This window comes from Lytechinus pictus, chromosome 5, assembly GCF_037042905.1.
Source record: "Lytechinus pictus isolate F3 Inbred chromosome 5, Lp3.0, whole genome shotgun sequence".
In the NCBI taxonomy this organism is placed as follows: domain Eukaryota; kingdom Metazoa; phylum Echinodermata; class Echinoidea; order Temnopleuroida; family Toxopneustidae; genus Lytechinus; species Lytechinus pictus.
In genome coordinates, this window is record NC_087249.1 from 20929733 (window position 1) to 20949830 (window position 20098).

At 35.3% G+C, this 20098-nt stretch overlaps 1 protein-coding gene across 1 annotated transcript in view; it reads left to right on the forward strand.

Moving 5' to 3' along the window:
- LOC129261674 (FERM domain-containing protein 5-like) overlaps positions 1–15884 on the forward strand; it is a 30231-nt gene extending 14347 nt beyond the window's left edge. Inside the window, exons 7-12 of the mRNA XM_064099999.1 lie at positions 115–267; positions 1285–1373; positions 3664–3729; positions 5583–5651; positions 14379–14458; positions 15056–15884. Of these exons, the coding sequence (XP_063956069.1) occupies positions 115–267; positions 1285–1373; positions 3664–3729; positions 5583–5651; positions 14379–14458; positions 15056–15678 (1080 nt within the window). The 3' untranslated portion in view covers positions 15679–15884. The remainder of the gene's footprint in view (positions 1–114; positions 268–1284; positions 1374–3663; positions 3730–5582; positions 5652–14378; positions 14459–15055) is intronic.
- The last annotated feature ends 4214 nt before the right edge of the window (positions 15885–20098 follow it).

Below are 20098 nucleotides of genomic sequence, written 5' to 3' on the forward strand. Positions count from 1 at the left end.
TTCCGAGAGGGTCGGGTGCAAAATTGCACATTCATTGGGTGAATTGGCATGGAATGACCCTTAGGCTATATGTATTTGATTTAACATTTGACATTGATTTATTTGATTGAACAGGACATGTATGGAACCCAATTATACCTTGGCTTGACATTCCGTGGGGTGCTTCTGTTCCGTGGTAGCATGCTAGCAGAGACATTCAAGTGGGATACCATCAGGAAGTTCTCACAAGACGGTCGGGCTCTTATCATCCATGCTGTCTTCAATGAGGTCAGTCTGTAATCAATCGTTGACAAATTGACCACATTCTGTAATTTGGAGAAGTATCTTTTGATACACAGCCCAAGAAAATCATTAAAAATTATACCAGAAAAAAACTAACTTTGCTCAGGCCTTCAATTCTAATATATTTAGGGAAAGGTCAATTTTCCATTGGGTGAATTTCTAGATTAAAAATAAAGAAGGGCACAACAAATATCCAATGCCAAAGAGAAGATCATCAATGCCACTTAACAGGTAATCCAAGTTGCTGCCTTTCAACTCAAATTGACAAATTTAGATCTTCAATAAATAATCTCTATTCATATTCATTTTACTTCTGACTCATAACTTTCACAGGAAAAGTGTAGCAATGAAATAAAGATATTAATGTTGCTAGTTTGTGGAATAAAAGCTGAACAACGATTCATTGTCCCTCATCACCAAGGGTGCAAAGCACAATGTCCCTTGTTTAGCTTCAGGGTCCACTTAATATGGGCTTGGAGATCTAGTAGTAAAGATTTTTTTGTGTGTGAGATATAATTGACTGGATGGAATCCTAGAGTAATTCAATAATTCACCCAGACCCAAATTTCCTACCAGGCATTCTGATAGTTTACTTGTGGGAGAAGACTTCTGCTTTTGATGTCATGAATTAGAATCATTATTGTCATCTTTTCTTATCCTTATTTCTTTACTCACTACAAAACGAAAAACATCTTTCCCTCCCTTTCCCTTTTTTTAAAAGCGATGGAATGGGCCAGAATGATCTACTTAAAAAATTCTGACGAATTGTTCAAACCTAATCATGTACTTAAGAACCATTCAATTTATCTAATGGAAAGGATTGTCTGCTTACGATAATTTATACACTGCAAACAGCATTCGTTAGTCCTCTGTAGTGAATTACTAAGCCATATTTTAATGTTACATCACGTCTTATCACAAGTTCATTCCTGAAAAATTTTGCAATAGATTGAGAGCTATCAATGTTGTTAATCTGACTTTTTCAATATTTGATATTTGCAGAAGAAAGTGAATCATCGTTACTTCTTGAGTACAGACGCTGCAGCTGAACATTTATGGAAATGTGCAATAGAGAACCAGGGATTCTACCAGTAAGTGACAGGAACCAGAACCCAACTCATCTGGTAACCTCTATTTTGGTCAGGGATGTAGTCGAGACCGATACTTGTGAGTCAGAAGGCTGCTGGAGGAAACCTTCTCCCATAGAGTTTGTACACGAGACTCCGCCCAAGGCCAAGTCCAGCCTCGACCTCATCCCTGATTTTGGTGGTTTTTGTCTTGCGTGCATAGCAGAGCAAGACTACAGGCGCTGCTTTTCCGACGACGATGGCGTCGCTGTCAACAGCAAATCTTAACCTAAGGTTAATTTTTTAAATGACATCATAACTTAGAAAGTATATGGAACTAGATCATGAAACTTGGACATAAGGGTAATCAAGTATTACTGAACATCCTGCTTTAATTTCAGGTCACATGACCAAGGTCAAAGGTCATTTAGGGTCAGTGAACTTAGACCATGTTGGGGGAATCAATATCGAAATCTTAAACTAAGTTTAAGTTTTTGAAATGTCATCATAACTTAGAAAGTATATGGACCTAGTTCATGAAACTTAATACACATAAGGGTAATGAAGTATTACTGAGCATCCTGCCCAAGTTTCAGGTCACATGACCAAGGTCAAAGGTCATGTAGGGTCAATGAACTTTTAGCATGTTGAATTTCCATTGTAACTTTGAATGTTTATGGAGCTCGTTCATAAAACTTGGACATAAAAGTAATCAAATATCACTGAGTGCCCTGTGTGAGTTTCAAGTCACATGACCAAGGTCAATGAACTTTGTCCATGTTGTGGGTAATTGTTGAATTGCCATCATAACTTTGTAATTCTATGGATCTAGTTCATGAAACTAGGACATAAAAGTAATCAAATATCACTGAGCATCCTGTGCGAGTTTCAAGTCACATGACCAAGGTCGATGAACTTTGTCCATGTTATGGGTAATTGTTTAAAGGGATGGTCCGGGCTGAAAATATTTATATCTTAAAACATAGAGTAGAATTCACTGAGCAAAATGCCGAAAATTTCATCAAAATCGGATAACAAATAATAAAGTTATTGAAGTTTAAAATTTAGCAATATTTTGTGAAAACAGTCGTCATGAATATTCATTAGGTGGGCTGATGATGTCACATCTCCACTTTCCGTTTTCTTATGTTATTACATCAAATCATGATTTTGTCATTATTTCATACTTGTGTGAATAATATGTCTCCATTATAATGAAATAAGTTGCAGCAATAAATATCTAATGCACTAAATCAATTGTCAATACAATTTTTCTAGAACTTGGAGGAAAAAATTTGAATAAACCTAATTTCACATAATAAAATACAAAAGAACAAGTGGAGATGTGACATCATCAGCCAACCTAATGAATATTCATGACGACTGTTTTCACAAAATATTGCTAAATTTTAAAATTCAATAACTCTGTTATTTGTTATCCGATTTAGATGAAATTTTCAGCATTTTGCTTTGTGAATTCTACTCTATTTATTAAGCTATAAATACTTTCAGCCTGGACCATCCCTTTAATTGCCATCATAACTTTGTAAGTTTATGGATATATAGTTAATGAAATGTGGACATGGGGGTAATCCAGTATCATTGCTCATCTTGCATAAGTCGTAGGTCACTTGATCAAGGTCAAATGTCATTTAGGGTAAATGAAACTAGTATTATATTATTATATGAATAGTGTTTTTTTCAATGCTTATTTTATAGTCATTTTCAAAGTCAGCACTGCTGCTACATTGAATCGCGTAATGCAGGCGAGACTGCCAGAGGCACTCCACTTGTTTAATTAACCAAGTACACTCATACAGTGGTGCACAAAAGTTATTTAATTGTGAATTGTGATAAAATATTGCATGAAAAAAACTTTGTATTTTCTGGGCTTGGCGAACATTGTAGTTTTGTTGTCTTCATTCAACACTCGGCATGAAGGAGTGAATTTTGTAAAGGGGTTCACTAACTTGTGAGTAAAAGTGTATATGTGTTAAAATTTCATTTCAAAGAGAATCTCATAATTGATGTTTCACCCACTTTGCTTTCTAGAGTTTGGTTTTAAAGATGTATCTGGCTCGAATGTGTCTCAAACCATACACATTTGTACAATTCAAAAACAAATTTGTTAAACCCAAAATTCAAAACTGCTTCGTATTTATCATCTGGAAAAATTATGATGAAACACACATTTAAACCTTTTCTTCCCTAGAAAATAGATTATAAATGACCCTTTGTTTGGCAATTACTAGTACTAACATTATGTGCATGTATAACAACAACCTATTAACATAATTGTTATTTATATTTACAGAAGCAGAGTAACTAAGGGGTTGAAGAGGACAAACAGTTTCCTGAGGAGAAATAGATACAGTTTTAGGTAGGTATTAGATTTGTTTGAATTCATTATCATTCAGTGCAATTCTATTCAATTCCTTTCAATTCAATATCAATTCAGTTCAGTTCATTTCAATCCAAATCAATGCCATTCCATTCAATTCAAATCATTTGAAAGCAAGTCAATTAAAATTTTGTTGATTTATCATGCAAATTATTTGAAATACATGTAGCAATATACATCTGCATTATTTTGTTTTACCCTTTTTTCATTGCAATCTTCATCCATGTTCAATAAATGAAGTTTATAAGAAATTTTGTTTTAAATCTGAACAAAAAGCCTTTTCTCCCACATTTATTGACTGATCTTATTGTTTATGGTTTGATCTAGTTATGAAGATCAATACCTTGTCATAATACTGAGCTATAAAGGTCACTAGAAGGACAGTGAACTTTTGGAACTACAGGTGCATTACATAACATAGCGAAATGTACATGAGTTAATTACAGGACATACCAGTCATGAAATATACAACATTCTCTTTTGTCTTTGGAGAAAGTACACTACAACCTGTCAATTCATAATTAATTACATCCTGAAATCTACAAAGTTGTTATTAAAATGCCAGGATGAAATTGACAAGAAATGAATTATTTTGATGGAAGACATTGAACCCAGAAACAGAAAGGATTAAAAAAGTAGGGCATTGAAATGAACTTTTCATTAATTTCATTTGTAGCATATGTGATAGGATGCAATAGTCCAAACCCCATTATGAATACATTTCTATGGGATTTGTTCCGATGAAAAAAAGCCACACTATACAAATACAAAACAGCTTTGACATTCGATTATTCGTAAATAATTGGTGTTTTCCTTGTTTCTGTTTTTTTTTTCATTTGAAAGTAGGAATTAAGGAGCGTCTCATGCATAGAAGTAGCATTTATATTGGAATTTAATACAACAATTTTGATAATCAATATTCATTAACACTAAAAACACTTAATATCACTTGGTGTGCCCATTCATTAAAATAACCAACATCAGTTCAATAAAATAAAAGGAAAAATTAAATACAATCATAAAAAAAGAAACTTGAAATAAACATGAGTTACAGGTGTCAACACACTTCTCTTCACAATGTTAAGAGTTTTTATAGGAAAAATTATTTATTATGGTCAAGTCAGCGTATCATTATGCTTAGATATTGATCCTCATTACCAGGGCCCCTCTGAGAAGACTTGAAGCCATCTGTCTTGTGGTTGCTTATTTATAATCATAGCAGTTGTTTAAAGTGTTGATTTGAATAATTGAGAAAAATCAAACTAGCATAACACTGAAAATTATTAAAGTTTTGCTTATTTTTCACAAAACAGTGATATGCACAACTCGGTGACATGCAAATGAGACAGTCAATGATGTCCCTCACTCACTTTTTCTTTTGTTTTTTATCATTTGAATTATGAAATATTACATTTTTGTACATATTTGACAAGAAGGACCAACTTGAGTACTTGACTGAACCATAATTTAAACAATGCTAATTCCACATGTTCAGGGAGGAATTAATCGTTGTTTCACTTGACAATGTGGAGAAAATTAGAATATATCATACCATAAAATACAAATGAAATAGTGAGTTGATGATGTCATCAGTCCCCTCATTTGCTTACCGACCAGGATGTTATTATAACTGTTTGGGAAATTAAGCGAACCTTTAAAATGTAATAACTTTCTTATTTTACATCCGATTTTGATGAAATTTTCAGTGTTATGCTTGTTGGATTTTTCTCTTTTTATTAACACCAACGTTTTGTTGGTGTGGACTTTACTTTGACATATTTTTCTTCAGTTTGATGTTTATTACCCATTATAAAATATTTCTTTTATTGTAGTGGTACCACCCAGAAAGAAGCAATGGAAAACAGTACACACCTAGAGAGGAAAGAGCCAACAGTTGCCAGGTAGGATAAATCGATTACTCTACTTGCTCTGCTATTATTCAGTGCCGGCCACACAGAAACGTTGTTAGCCTAGCATAGCGCTTACAGTAAGCCCAGTCACATCTTATGGATTGTGAAGTTAAAAATATTTATTTCAATGTGCAAGTAATGCATTGTTGTAAGATTAGACATCGCTGCCACATTACCAGTTGCGACAGGGCCTCTGTTAGCGCATTGTTAGCGCTAACAGCGTTTCTGTGCGGCCAGTACAGGTTTACACCAACTTGGTCCAATACTAGATTACAACTTATGGTTTCAAATTTCTGATACTGAATGATTTAAGCCACCCCTTTGTTAATGTTATTTGATTGGCCCAATTGTTAGTTGCTTCAATCAATCATTACTTGGTCTAATGCGTAGTTGTGCTAATTGTCATTGTGTTTTCTGATGGTATTCTGTAAATGTTCCGTCATCTACATAGTTTTACCCGTTTCGTATTTCTAGATCATCTAATCATATTAACTGAATACTGATAATAATATAAGCCACTTCAGTTCTGAAAACTGTTCTCCCAGCGGGCCCTGCTATTATTATTACCCCGACTTCAGCTGGGCTGCCTAGGCGCTTAAGCATTCAAGGAATTTCTTCCTACCGGGTACCCATTCACCTCACCTGGGTTGAGTGCAGCACAATGTGGATTAATTTCTTTTGCTGAAGGAAATTACGCCGCGATAGTGTGTAGTGCATCTCTGCCTTCAATGTTTGTGAGATCTACACAGGGGCAGGTCCAGAATTGATCTGAAGGGGGGGGGGGGCACTTTAAAATTAAAAAAAAATGAGCAGCAAGCAAAACCAAATATTAGTTTGTTTTTTTTTGGGGGGGGAAGGGCCACATTCATCCCCACCCCCAGATTGGATCTATGCATTATAGTGATATGAAGTAGTATACTCAGTAATGTATTTGTGTATTTGTATCTATGATGTAAGATATGGAGTAACAATGACTTCTGTCTCCTTGAAGAGATACACTTGAAATTTCCAATCATTTTTGTCTCACCTGCATAGCAGAGTGAGACTATAGGCGCCGCTTTTCCGACGGCGACGGCGGCGGCGGCGTCAACACCAAATCTTAACCTGAGGTTAAGTTTTTGAAATGACAGCATAACTTAGAAAGTATATGGACCTAGTTCATGAAACTTGGCCATAAGGTTAATCAAGTATTACTGAACATCCTGCCTGAGTTTCATGTCACATGACCAAGGTCAAAGGTCATTTAGGGTCAATGAACTTAGACCATGTTGGGGGAATCAACATCAAAATCTTAACCTAAGGTTAAGTTTTTGAAATGTCATCATAACTTAGAAAATATATGGACCTAGTTCATGAAACTTATACATAAGGTTAATCAAGTATCACTGAACATCCTGCATGAGTTTCACGTCACATGACCAAGGTCAAAGGTCATTTAGGGTCAATGAACTTTGGCCGAATTGGGGGTATCTGTTGAATTACCATCATAACTTTGAAAGTTTATGGATCTGATTCATGAAACTTGGACATAATAGTAATCAAGTATTACTGAACATCCTGTGCAAGTTTCAGGTCACATGATCAAGGTCAAAGGTCATTTAAGGTCAATGAACTTTGGCCAAATTGGGGTATTTGTTGAATTACAGCCATAAATTTGAAAGTGTGTTGGTCTAGTTCATAAAACTTGGACATAATAGTAATCAAGTATCACTGAACATCCTGTGCGAGTTTCAGGTCACATGATCAAGGTCAAAGGTCATGTAAGGTCAAAGAACTTTGGCCACGTTGGGGGTATTTGTTGAATTGCCATCATATCTCTATAAGTGTATTGGTCTAGTTCATAAAACGTGGAAATAAGAGTAACCAAGTATCACTGAACATCTTGTGCGAGTTATAGTAGTTTTCAAAATCAGCACTGCTGCTATATTGAATCGCGTGATGCAGGTGAGACGGCCAGAGGCATTCCACTTGTTCCTTTATTTGTACTTGTACATATTTTGTCAGAGACAAATACACATCAGTTGTATAATTGTGGCATCTGTATAGCATAGCTACATGTATGGTCATGTGATGCAAGCTGAAAGTGTAACCACTACTCCATTGTCTCTTGAAGCTTTAATGTACAGCTATGAAAATAGTTTGTTCCTTGCTTGTACTTCAAGTAAACTGAAGTAAATTGCAAAGTAGCGCCCTCTTTTGACAATATTGTCCCTTTTGCGCCTTCATGTAATTTTCAAAGGAGTGGTATAGAGGCCAATCTTGGATGTTTAAAGGGAAATTTTGGTTGCTTGGAAGGCAAAATCTATAATGAGCTTTTAATTCTGTTTTTCATGTTTATTAACTCAATTAAGGAATAGTGTTATTGTAGAAGTAACATTGAAATGTAGAAGTCTTTTGCAAAAGAATGCTTTTTGAATGCCCTCATATTAACAATATTACTAAAAATATATGGCATATCTAGGCTGAAGTTTTGTGAAGATTATTTCAAGTAATTCTGTGTGCAATTTATAGGACTTGCGAGACAGAATTCAGTAATTCTAAATTTATTTTTTAATTGAAAAAAAAAAACATACAGCATGTGTGGCAGCGTAATCTTTTCCAATCTTTTTTGAAAACCACCTTGAACTTATTATTTGAATTTCACTTTTATATCCATATTTTATTTTTCTCCCCCCCCCCCTTTTATTTGTACTTTGAATACACGTAGGGAAAAATGAAGTTGCTTTTGTGTGTGTGTTTATTGGGGATGATGCTTATGATTATTGCACGTGAACTGTGAAGATTAGTCTTAAAATAATGATCGATAATACTTTTCGATTCTGTTCTTGAACCAAGTTTGACTCAGTCCTAAAGTGAAAGTGCAATATGACCCCTTATTCCTTGTTTTCTTTGTCGGAAGTAAAGATGTGGTAAAAGACATCCTGTAAACTTTGTGTCATTTTTTTTTTGTACAAACAAGTGAAGGGTTTGCAAGTATAATTTGTGAATTTTCAAAAGTAATGTTTGATTGTGTATCCGTGTCAGTGTAATTTGGTGTATTCAATTTAAGGGTTTCGGTTTGCATGTATGTGGTAGTTTGACATGTAATTTGTTAAATATGATATTACAAAGAGGGAGATTTTACCCTCCTTTGTGTCACACACTCAAATCATTCATTCTTTTATTATCAAGGCTCTGTAGTGTTCTTTATAACAACCTCTCCATTAATTTTCAAACTGTTATTCATGTTCACAGTTTTATTTTGCTTAATAACATTTACTGCACATGACCTGGGCCACTCACACATGCCTGCTGTCCTTTCTATTGGATCCACATTATTTTTACTCTGGAATTTTAAATTTTATGTTACTTTATATGGTAGAATCATATGAAGCTGAAATTGAAATTTTTTCACAATGATTAATGGAGACCAATGAATAAATGATTTACAAAGGAAGTAAACCACTTTTAAGCCTATCTATTTATGTATGCAGACCCTACGTTTACGTTGGGAATTTCAAATTGCCTCTTACTTACATGTCTCTCTCTTTCAGTCAAGACTTATTTAGATTGTATCGGTAATCAATGAAAACACGAGTGCCTGGATTTTTAATGTACAGTATGGGTATTTCCTACATTTATGACAGCTAAAGAGATATTCAGATGGGGGATTCCCCTATTACCTATCAAATGTGAGACTTGATTGCCTATTATGAATGTACATGTACTTTATATTCATAGTATACAGTGAAGATGCATTGTATGTATGGTACATTATGCTAATTTGTCATATTGTTGGCATTGCCAGGTTATCTCTCATTCATGGAGTAGTACATACCATCAACTTTAATTCATTTAAGATAGTAGACTTGTTAAGAGGTTGAACGCTGCATTTTTGAGTACAAATGTCCCACTTGGCACAAATGTTCCTTGAGTCAAAAGAAAAAGATTCATCCAAAGAGACACGCTGTATCTATGCAAATAAGCAAGTAATTTGCATAAATTTGCATATTATGTCGATATAGTAAAAACAAGTATTTCAGAATATATATTTAACCAGAACTGCCCTAAAATTGGAAGTAAAGACTTACGGTAAAAAAAGGGAAGAAAATTGTCTTAAAATAATTGGGATATCCTTGTTTATTATTACCTAATTTACATAAATTATGCAAATTATCATTTAAAACAGTGTATTTTTTCGTGAATCCTGAACTGTAAAAAAAAAACAGAAACTAATACACAATGTCAACATTCTACATGAAAGATAATATATTAGCGAAAACATCGACATGCTTCATGACAGTATTAGTGTCTTAATTTGCTTAGAAAGAGGGCAAATTATGTCAAAATGTATGACGTGATATTGCGCTAAAACGAGACCAAAACAACCTCTATGTCACAGTCACACTCACGAATCGGACAATAAAGCGATCAATGGTATGTCATTCGAGATAACACAATCCCAACACAATAGCTTCCATAGGCTTCTCGTGTCGCTTTTGTTGGTGTGTCTGCCACACCGTAATCTATGATACATACGGACAAATGCATTTCGGTATCGGTAAAACACTATTAAATTTTGTTTTATTTGTTTCTAATTTGTTTCTCTTGGAAAATTTACAGGAGAGATTGCTTTGCAGGTTACTGCTTTAACTCTGGCACATGAATCATGACGAATGTATCCTACCTCAATCCATATTTTAACTTTATCAAAATATATATCTTTTGGAGACCCCGAAGTGGCAAAACTTCACCCCCGGCATTCCCGCCACTTTACAAAACCAGTTTGACTTGTATAATCAACTTGGAAAAGACAGATGTATGAGACATCAGTCAACATGTTTCCTGAAGAAAGTTTGTTTGTTTATTTAAGCCTACGTCCACGGGAGCCCTCCGAATTTATCCCATCCCCTCTCCGTATTTCGACTTTAAATAAAAAATATCGTGTTTTAAAGCCATCGGCAAGGCAAATTGCGTTGTTTTTTTGTATAATAAAGCAACTTTTATATCTATATTTTTATATTTACATTCATCATTATTGATATTATTATAATTATTATAAATGTTATTATTATTATTATTACTATTATTATTATTATTATTGTTCTTCTGCCGTTTGTAATAGTGCTCTAGCAAATTAAAGGCTATAACCCAACAGGAGCATGCCTAGAATACCCTTTCCCTTTTTGGTTTCATGTATCAAAAAATAGTTTATTGTCTTTAGAACTCTTAAAAGATTACTTTTGTTTGTATTGATATCTTGGAATAGATTGAGGAGAAAATACTCTACAACTGACATGTAGAGGAGCTGTGGTACATTGAAGAACAGCCACTAAGCCCTTTATTGATTCCACTCTATGGTAAATTTAAGTATTCTTAGAGCCCAATCGGAAGAAAGATGCATTTCTACTACACACAGTAAAGCCTCTTTGCGTTCTCCTCTTGAAAAAATAAAACAAACATAGAAGCCATTGTTTTATATCTCATGAAATAAGTTCGTGTACGTGACGGTGGCCTGTCGAAGTTGCCCAAACGTTTATTTTGTTTTGACAATATATATTTAGAATATCGTCAAAATGAAGCCCTCATCTGGAAAAGGGCACTTATCAAAGGCAGCATCTACGTTATATAGAGGAGGCCCTGGCACTGGGAAGAGGGGGCTGAAGCTTGTTAAATTTCTTGGGACCAAAATTTTACATTGAACCTTTTTTGCTTTTCAAATTTACATCAAGAAATTTAGCAAGCAAATAAACAAAAAGGATTGCACTACAAAATGAAGTTTTTTTGGTAACGTTTCTTTTTTTTCGTTTTGTCACATCTGCCGGAATTCCAGGGGGTGCTGTCTATGGAGAATAACACACGCAGCACACCCCCCCCTTCCGGAAAATCTTGCGGGTGCTTCAGCCCCCGCTTTCAAGTACCAGGGCCTCCTCAATATAATGTAGATGCTGCCTTTAATAAGTGCCCTTTTCCAGATGAGGGCTTCATTTAGACGATATTCTAAATATATATTGTCAAAACAAAATAAAGGGTAGGGCAACTTCGACAAGCCACCGTCATGTACACGAACTTATTTTATGCGATATAAAACAATGCCTTCTATGTTTTTTTTCAAGAGGAGAAGTAAAGAGGCTTTACTGTGTGTAGTAGAAATGTATCTTTCTTCCGAATGGGCTCTAAAAATATTTAAATTTAACATAGAGTGGAATCAATAAAGGGGTTTGAGTATTTTAGAGCTTACGTGTGGCTTTTCTTCAATGTACCACAGCTCTTCTACATGTCAATTGTAGAGTATTTTCTCCTCAATCTATTTTAAGATATCAATACAAACAAAAGTAATCTTTTAAGAGTTCTAAAGACAATAAACTATTTTTGAATACATAAAACCAAATGGGAAATGGTATCCTAGGCATGCTCTTGTTGGGTTATAGCCTTTACTGTGCTAGAGCATTATTACAAACTGCAGAACAATAATAATAATAATAACAATAATAATAATAATAATATTAATATAGATAAATATGAAATATAGATATAAAAGTTACTTTATTATACCAAAAACGCAATTTGCCTTGCCGGTGGCTTTAAAACACGATATTTTTTTAATTTAGTGTCGAAATTCAGAGAGGGGATGGGGTAAATTCGGAGGGCTCCCGTGGACGTCGGCTTAAATAAAAAAAAACTATCTTCAGGAAACATGTTAACTGATGTCTCATACATCTGTCTTTCCAAGTCGATAATACAAGTCAAACTGGTTTTGTAAAGTTGCGGGAATGCCGCGGGGAATGCAGTTTTGCCACTTCGGGGTCTCCAAAAGATATATATTTTAACAAAGTTAAAATATGGATTGAGGTGGGGTACATTCGTCATGATTCATGTGCCAGAGCTTCATTAAAGCAGTAACCTGCAAAGCAATGTCTCCTGTAAATTTTCCAAGAGAAACAAATTAGAAACAAATAAAACAAAATTAATAGTGTTTTACCGATACCGAAATGCATTTTGCCCGTACATACCATAGATTATGGTGTGGCAGACACACCAACAAAAGCGATACGAGAAGCCGATGGAAGCTATTGTGTTGAGATTGTGTTATCTCGAATGACATACCATTGGTCGCTTTATTGTCCGATTCGTGAGTGTGACTGTGACATAGAGGTTGTTTTGGTCTCGTTTTAGCGCAATATCACGTCATACATTTTGACATATTTGCCCTCTTTCAAAGCAAATTAAGACAATAATACTGTCATGAAGCATATCGATGTTTTCGCTAATATATTCTCTTTCATGTAGAATGTTGACATTGTGTATTAGTTGCTGTTATTTATAAAACAGTTCAGGATTCATGAAAAAATACTCTGTTTTAAATTATAATTTGCATAATTCATGTAAATTAGGTAATAATAAACAAGGATATCCCAATCATTTTATGTCAATTTTCTTCCCTTTCTTGCCCTAAGTCTTTATTTCCAATTTTAGGGCAGATCTGGTTAAATATATATTCTTAAATACTTGTTTTCACTATATCGACCTAATATGCAAATTTATGCAAATTACTTGCTTATTTGCATAGATACAGCGTGTCTCTTTGGATGAATCTTTTTCTTTTGACTCAAGGAACATTTGTGCCAAGTGGGACATTTGTACTAAAAAATGCAGCGTTCACCCCTTTTTTTGCAGTTAACAAGTCTACTAAGAGGCAGTTCCATAATGGTGTGTCCGTGTGTGTGTAATATTTACTAGTAGTCTAAAACTTTGGTAAAAGTTCATTATCCCATTTAGATCTTAAGTGTACATCCCTTGGTTTCTTGTGAAAACCTGAAGTTTACCTAAAGTACATCTAATACCACTGTGTCAGTAATGCTTTGTTTTTAAAGTGTTTTTTTATACATCCATCTCACAAATTCTGTGATTTCATGTGAGAAATCTCCAAAGCTTATAATTTTATTGTGAATTTTCAAAACCCATTCCAGAAGGGGTGCTATCTATTAAAAAAAAAAATTATTTTTACCGTATTCAAAATCTTCCTGTAAAATCACAACATTCATCAAGCATGAATCGGGCCGTGGAAGCGGGGCTGGGCTTTCCAAAAGCGTGTATAAAAACGTAAAATTGACCATATGATTGTGATTTTTTGCATGGTCAGCCCCCCCCCCCCCACTTTGAAAACCGTTCCGCGGCCCCTGTGACTATGAATGACTGGAATATGGTATCTTCTTGTGCTGATGATAATTCATTCCCAAATTTTCATAGTGTTAAACAAAGTGGAATGAATTTCTTATAATCCTCATCAAATTTTTGATGTAGTTCTGCCTGATTGCTTGATTGCATAGTCTTGATATTTAAAGCCACTTAAAAAACATCATATGGGGATTAGGAGGATGGACATCAATTCAATTCAATTCATGATCATTGAACAATATAACATATTCTTCATAACATAAAGCAATGATAGAATTAAATTAGGTGTAGGTGTAAAAGGGGTTTGTCAGGACAGCTTCTCTGGAGTAAATATATCTGTATATTAAGGAATGTAACAAAATGTTCATTGCAAAACTAATGCTGTATGATATTGTGATTTATGCATGCAATGTTCATATTAAAGGAATATGGCAATATGCTACTTATGTGCACCTTTCATTTTATAAGGTCTACAAGTTTTTATCATCAATTACTTACTGTACATGGTTTTGACATGTTCACAGTATTCAATTTATTTTGTAATGTCTTTCTGCGAAACAGGAGTCCACCTCTGATCAGACCGAGGCGATCACTGCAAATAAACAGCCTTAGACCTATCAGTGATGCAAGTACATTTGAAGGTATTATTATGTGTTTGCTTCATTTCTTAAACCCACACAATTCCTACAACTAAAACCTGTTTTCTTTCTCCCTCCCTTCATCTCTCACATTGTACACATCATTTTATTACTGTCTTCTTTGGTATCTTTTATTGGATGTATATTTAGATTCTATTTCTATTTTTTGCTCTTTTATCATCTCTCTTCATTTTTGTCTGTCTCTTTCTCTATTCACATTCTGTCTTTGTCTGCCTGTCTGTCCCTTGCATTTCTACTTCACATAACATCCCCCCCCCCCTATTTCTCTCTGTGTGTCCTAAAAGGTATTTCCTGATATTCTCTCTTTCCTTCAAATTCTATTTAATTTATTTTCTTCTTTATTTTTTTATTTGTAGATGGCAATACTGATAGTCAAATTTATGTTAAAAGGTGCATTACAAATATAATTACATGTATGTGGGCCCACTTTGAATTTTATTGTGACTACCTTGATAAACAAGATAGTGACTGACCATTGGTTAAAACAGACGACATAAGTTACATAAAATGATTAATTGTAAAACTGAATAATTTAGATGAAATCCTTGAAATATTTTTCAAATATTGAACCTTCTCCAGGTTTCTCTGCGCACCTAGCAAGCCAGAACCACTCAACGCCCCAGAGAGACTCTGACAACCATCTTCCCATGTTCACCCTGGCAACATCAGATGGTGAGGATGAGACTAGTAGTACGGACACCCAGCCTCCGGCCATCACCACACCAACGGCCATCGATGGCCACGTGAGAGACCCCCTACCAAATGTCGTGGAGGAAGAGGAGGTGGTGGCGGAGGAGCGGAATGGAGGAGTTTGTGAGACCAAACCATCTCCAATGTCTCAGGTAGAAAGCAATCACCGGATGGAGAGCATTCTTGCCGAGGCGTCAGGATCTTCAACAAAGACAGCCTCTCCTAAGGACGCTGACCTTCCCCTGTCCAACACATACTCTCTAATCCTCCTCATCCTTCTTATTCTCATCACCTGCATTCTGGTTGTCTTTGTTCTCTTTGAAACGGACCTTCCCTTAGTCCAGCCTCTCCAAGACCTTTGGCTTATTGAGGAAGTCAGGTATACGTTGTACGAGCCTTTAAAGATGTGGACTTTGAACAGATGGCATGACTTTACCGACACCTTTATTGCACCTGCTAGTCAATACGTGACGCGGCAGGTTGACACCATTATTACACGTTTCAAAAACTAATCATGGATTGACTTGTGGAAGACATAGTGTGTTGATTAGCTGAGCTGACAACTGCAAAATACCTGTTGGTCCGAATGTGATCATGCTACTTTCAACAGTAATGTGTCTCATTGGGGTGTGAAGGTCTATACCTGCACGAATGGGGCTGCAGTAGGTCCCTTGTAGGTGCATTGTCAGGTCTACACTGCCAATTGACCTACCAAAGTTTTAAAAAAATCATTTAGGATGTTCATCTTTTGATGACACGTGGACACTTTACACAAGCCTGATGCAGCACCTACAAATTACCAGCTTGAAATTGTGTTAAGATGCTTGATTCCCCTAACGTCTTGCTCTACAGTCTCATCTTGGTATGTGTGATGTATCGGGTAATATCTAGGGTATTTAAAAATCAGCAAGCAAACAGCATTGCTTGCAGAGGTTGCAGCGAAAGGATGACCACGTTTACTTGGTTATTTTTTAATGCCAGGGAACTGTTGATTTCTTGCAGAGAAATAACCAAGACAAAAGAAAACACAAAAAATGCAATTGTGTCATATAACCACAGGTAATAAGCATCTTGGAAGTAGAAAAAAAGTCTGTTTTATTATGAGCATTCAATAACTTACAGTTGGCTGATTTGTCTCCAGATTGATATTAATTATTTCAATTTCATGCTACGTACAGAATGTTCTGCTTTTTTTATTTGCATCCCTCGGACATAAAATTGTTTCAAGATTTTTTTTCAATACTTTGTGTTTGAATAAAGTAGGATTAGTATGATACAAGTGATTTTAATACCTTAGTTATACACTCATCAGATTAGATTTAATTATCTATGTATATGATACCTCATACATCAGAGTTGAAGGGATTTTGCATATTTTGATTAAATAAGCAATTGACAAGATTTGATTAGAGATTAAATGGAGACTATTATATAATCATGAATGATACACATAGTCTATTCATGTGACAGATAGTTCTGTTCACACTGCAGTTGGCACATGCATTTCAGTAATGGTACATAGTCATGTTCACATGGCATGTGCAATTATAAATGTTACACCATATTCATGTGACATGTGCATAATCATAAAAGATACATAATCTTGTTCATGAAACAATTTTTAAACAATTCCATCTTAAAACTAGGAGAAGGAGAAATAGAGTTGACTGCATGGAACACAAATCATGTAGCAATTATTATTTTTTTAATATGTGTGGTATTGGGGAATTTACCAAATAAACAAAAGGAAAGAGGTGTCGCTTTGATCTGCAAATCACCGTGTGAACAATACATTTGATTGGTTTATATATGTCACTTTGATGCGCACGTCATTCAGGAATTAAATACACATGATATTATATACAGTATGGTTGAGTAGAACCTTGGGGGGGGGGGGGTAGTTATATGAATCAAAGCAACACGCATGCCTAGATATTATATCCTGTTTATTGCAAAATTACCAAGTAAGGTATTAAAACGAATGAATTCCTTGACCTACAATGTATTGCTTTGCTATGAAAATATGTAGTGTTGGATTAATTTAGATATTTTCAGTCAAGTATCGCTAATAAGTCAAGCATCAAGAGTATTGATAGGGTATGATTATATGAATATTCATTACATTCAAGATGATTATCACGAGGTTGCGCTTGATGCAGAATTTTCTGTATCACAGAATGATACAAGATGTTCAAAATAGGCACGTATGTAATGTCCGCCTATGTTGAAAGCGGATGTCGACAGCGAAACTTGTTTGTTCACATAATTATTCGAAACAAAAAAACAATAAGGGATCTCCAATCGCTTGGGAACGAAAGCAGAACATTTTCATTCTCGGACTTTCGGATAGACGTGGGTATTTCCAATTGCGGATGTTGACAGCAAAATTTATTAATTATAGCGTTTGGCCGTTGGCATAATGCAACATACAAAATACAGAGATGTATAGCCAATGAAGCGAGGGGTTGATTTCAATAGTCACATGTACCATCAGAAGATTAAAAAGATGGGCGGTCAGTTGAGAGTCGGCTGATTTGTTACAAGTATGTTGCTTGGAGAATTGAAATAAGCAGAGGGAGTTTCCAAAGCCGGATGTTGGCCATGGCAGCCACCAATCGCAGTCAAGAAGAGTGCTGATTTCATGGAGCATCATTTGAGCTGTGAATGACATCATCAACTATACACAATTTTACTTGGTCAGTCGGAGATGGGCGTTGAGTTTAGATGGGGGTGTTTCGAAACAAGTGTGTTGCTGTACGCAATAATGTGGGGATGTAACCATAGGCGGATGTTGACCTTAAGAGCTGCCAATCGCAAACAAAGAGAGGGTGTGAATTTCTTGCAATGTATACAGCATCTTTAGAGCTATGAATAACATACTTACATACAAAATGATAATCAGCCATGATTGAAAGATGGGTGGTCGGTTTAGTTGGGGGTGTTTCGAAACAAGTATGATGATGTATGAGAAACGGGGGAGTTTCCAATAGCGGATGTTGATCGTTAGGTGAGACATCGATCTCAGTCAAGGAAAGAATGATGTATGTGTAGCAAAGTTAGAGCACAATTTGAGCTGTGTATGACATCATTTACTATAATTAAATGTAGATAATCAGCTATGGTTTGAAGAAGATGGGCGGTTGCGGCCAGTTTAGACAAATATGTTACCATTCAGAGGCGGATGTTGACCGTAAGAGCCACCAATCATAGTCGAGAAAAGACTGCTTTTGGCCAGAAATTTGGAAAGCATGCAGCATTGTTTGCACAGAGCTTAACGTCCACTACTAAAATAGTACACGATCATTATTAGGAGAAGACGGGTAGTCAATACTGATGGGGTTTCGAAACAATTACTGAGCCATAAATAAATTTTCAAAGCCGGATGTTGGCCATGATAGCCACCAATCACAGTCGGCGAGAGGGTGCTGGTGTTTCTTGCAAAGTATCATTAAAGCTATTAATATTCAACATACATACAGGATGATAACTAGCCATGAATAAAAGATGGATGGTCAGTTTTGGTAAGGGTGTTCTGAAACAAGTGCATGTTTGTTCTATGAATAACCGGGGGAGTTTCTAAAAGTGGACGTCGACCATAAAGAGTTTCCAGTCTCAGTCAGGGTGAGATTGATGATTGTCTAGCAGCAATAGAGCATTACCTTAGCTGTGCATGACATCATTTACTATAAATATTTTTACATGATCAGCTATAATTAAAAGAAGATTCGATGGGGTGTTCAGAAACAAGAAATTACCATACAAACTAATGGGTGATTTCCTAAAGTTGTATTTTGATCAGACAAAAAAAAAATTATTTGCTGGGGCTACTTTTCATGAATTACTGCCAGAATCTGCAACATTGGATAAGCTTTACATTGCATTGAATGGATTTTTTTTCAGGGCTCCTTATTCGAATTTCCAGGGCTATTTGGAGCATTTCGGGTGCCCCTAGTCCCCTTGTATTTTCCCATGATTTTTTTAATGTCTAGGGAGTCTCCTGGTGGCTGATAATGTATGTAGCATTGTTTTAGCTGAGAATAACATCATCTAATCCTATGTATTAATTTTCACCATCATTATTCAAAGAAGATGAATGGTCAGTGTGGATTGGGTTTCAAAATAAACATGTAGCTGTAGGAAATAAAGCTTGAGAATTTCCAAAGCCGGATGTTGACCATGAAAGCCTCCAATTGCAGTCAAGAAGAGTATGATGATGGTTGAAAATATATGAAGCATCATTTGAACCAATCATAACATCATTTACCATACTTATCAGTCATGGCATGATTTTCAAAAAGATGGGCGGTCAGTTTAGAATGGGAGCACAACTCATCAGGAATTTAACTGTGTGAGCTAAATTCAGGGAATTTCCAAACGCGGATGTTGCAAGAGTTTGAAAGGATGGGGAAAGATCTCATTCTGGTCTCGGTTTCTGGGTTAGGGTCTTGCGAAATATGAAGAGTGATGCAGAGGAAAAAGGCAGACGGGTCAAGATCTATGATACATTAATGTATATGGCTATTGCAACAAACCATTCCACTTTCATTATATCACATTGTTCATGAAAACTTGCCAAGTTGCATTGCTATTAATGTTTGACTACATTTTGCTTTTATAGAGGTTTTAAATGTATTTCTGTGTATTCCTGGACCAAATTTGCTCGTGTGGCTTTTTACCAAGTATGAGTTTATCAAGATCATGTGTATGTCTTTTTATCCTCTATTTGAATACCATAGGTAATGTAACTTTAATACCAAAATATTTGCTCTGTTTTAACATGAGAGTCTTGTAATGTTTTTATGATAAAGGTATGTGGATGAAGTGTCAGCTAAAATTTCTCGTTGTACATGTAGGTCAAGCTTGTAAGAAATATTTGCTGTTGAGAAAATTTTATTTATTTATTTTTTTTTGCAAATTGCTACCATTTGCATA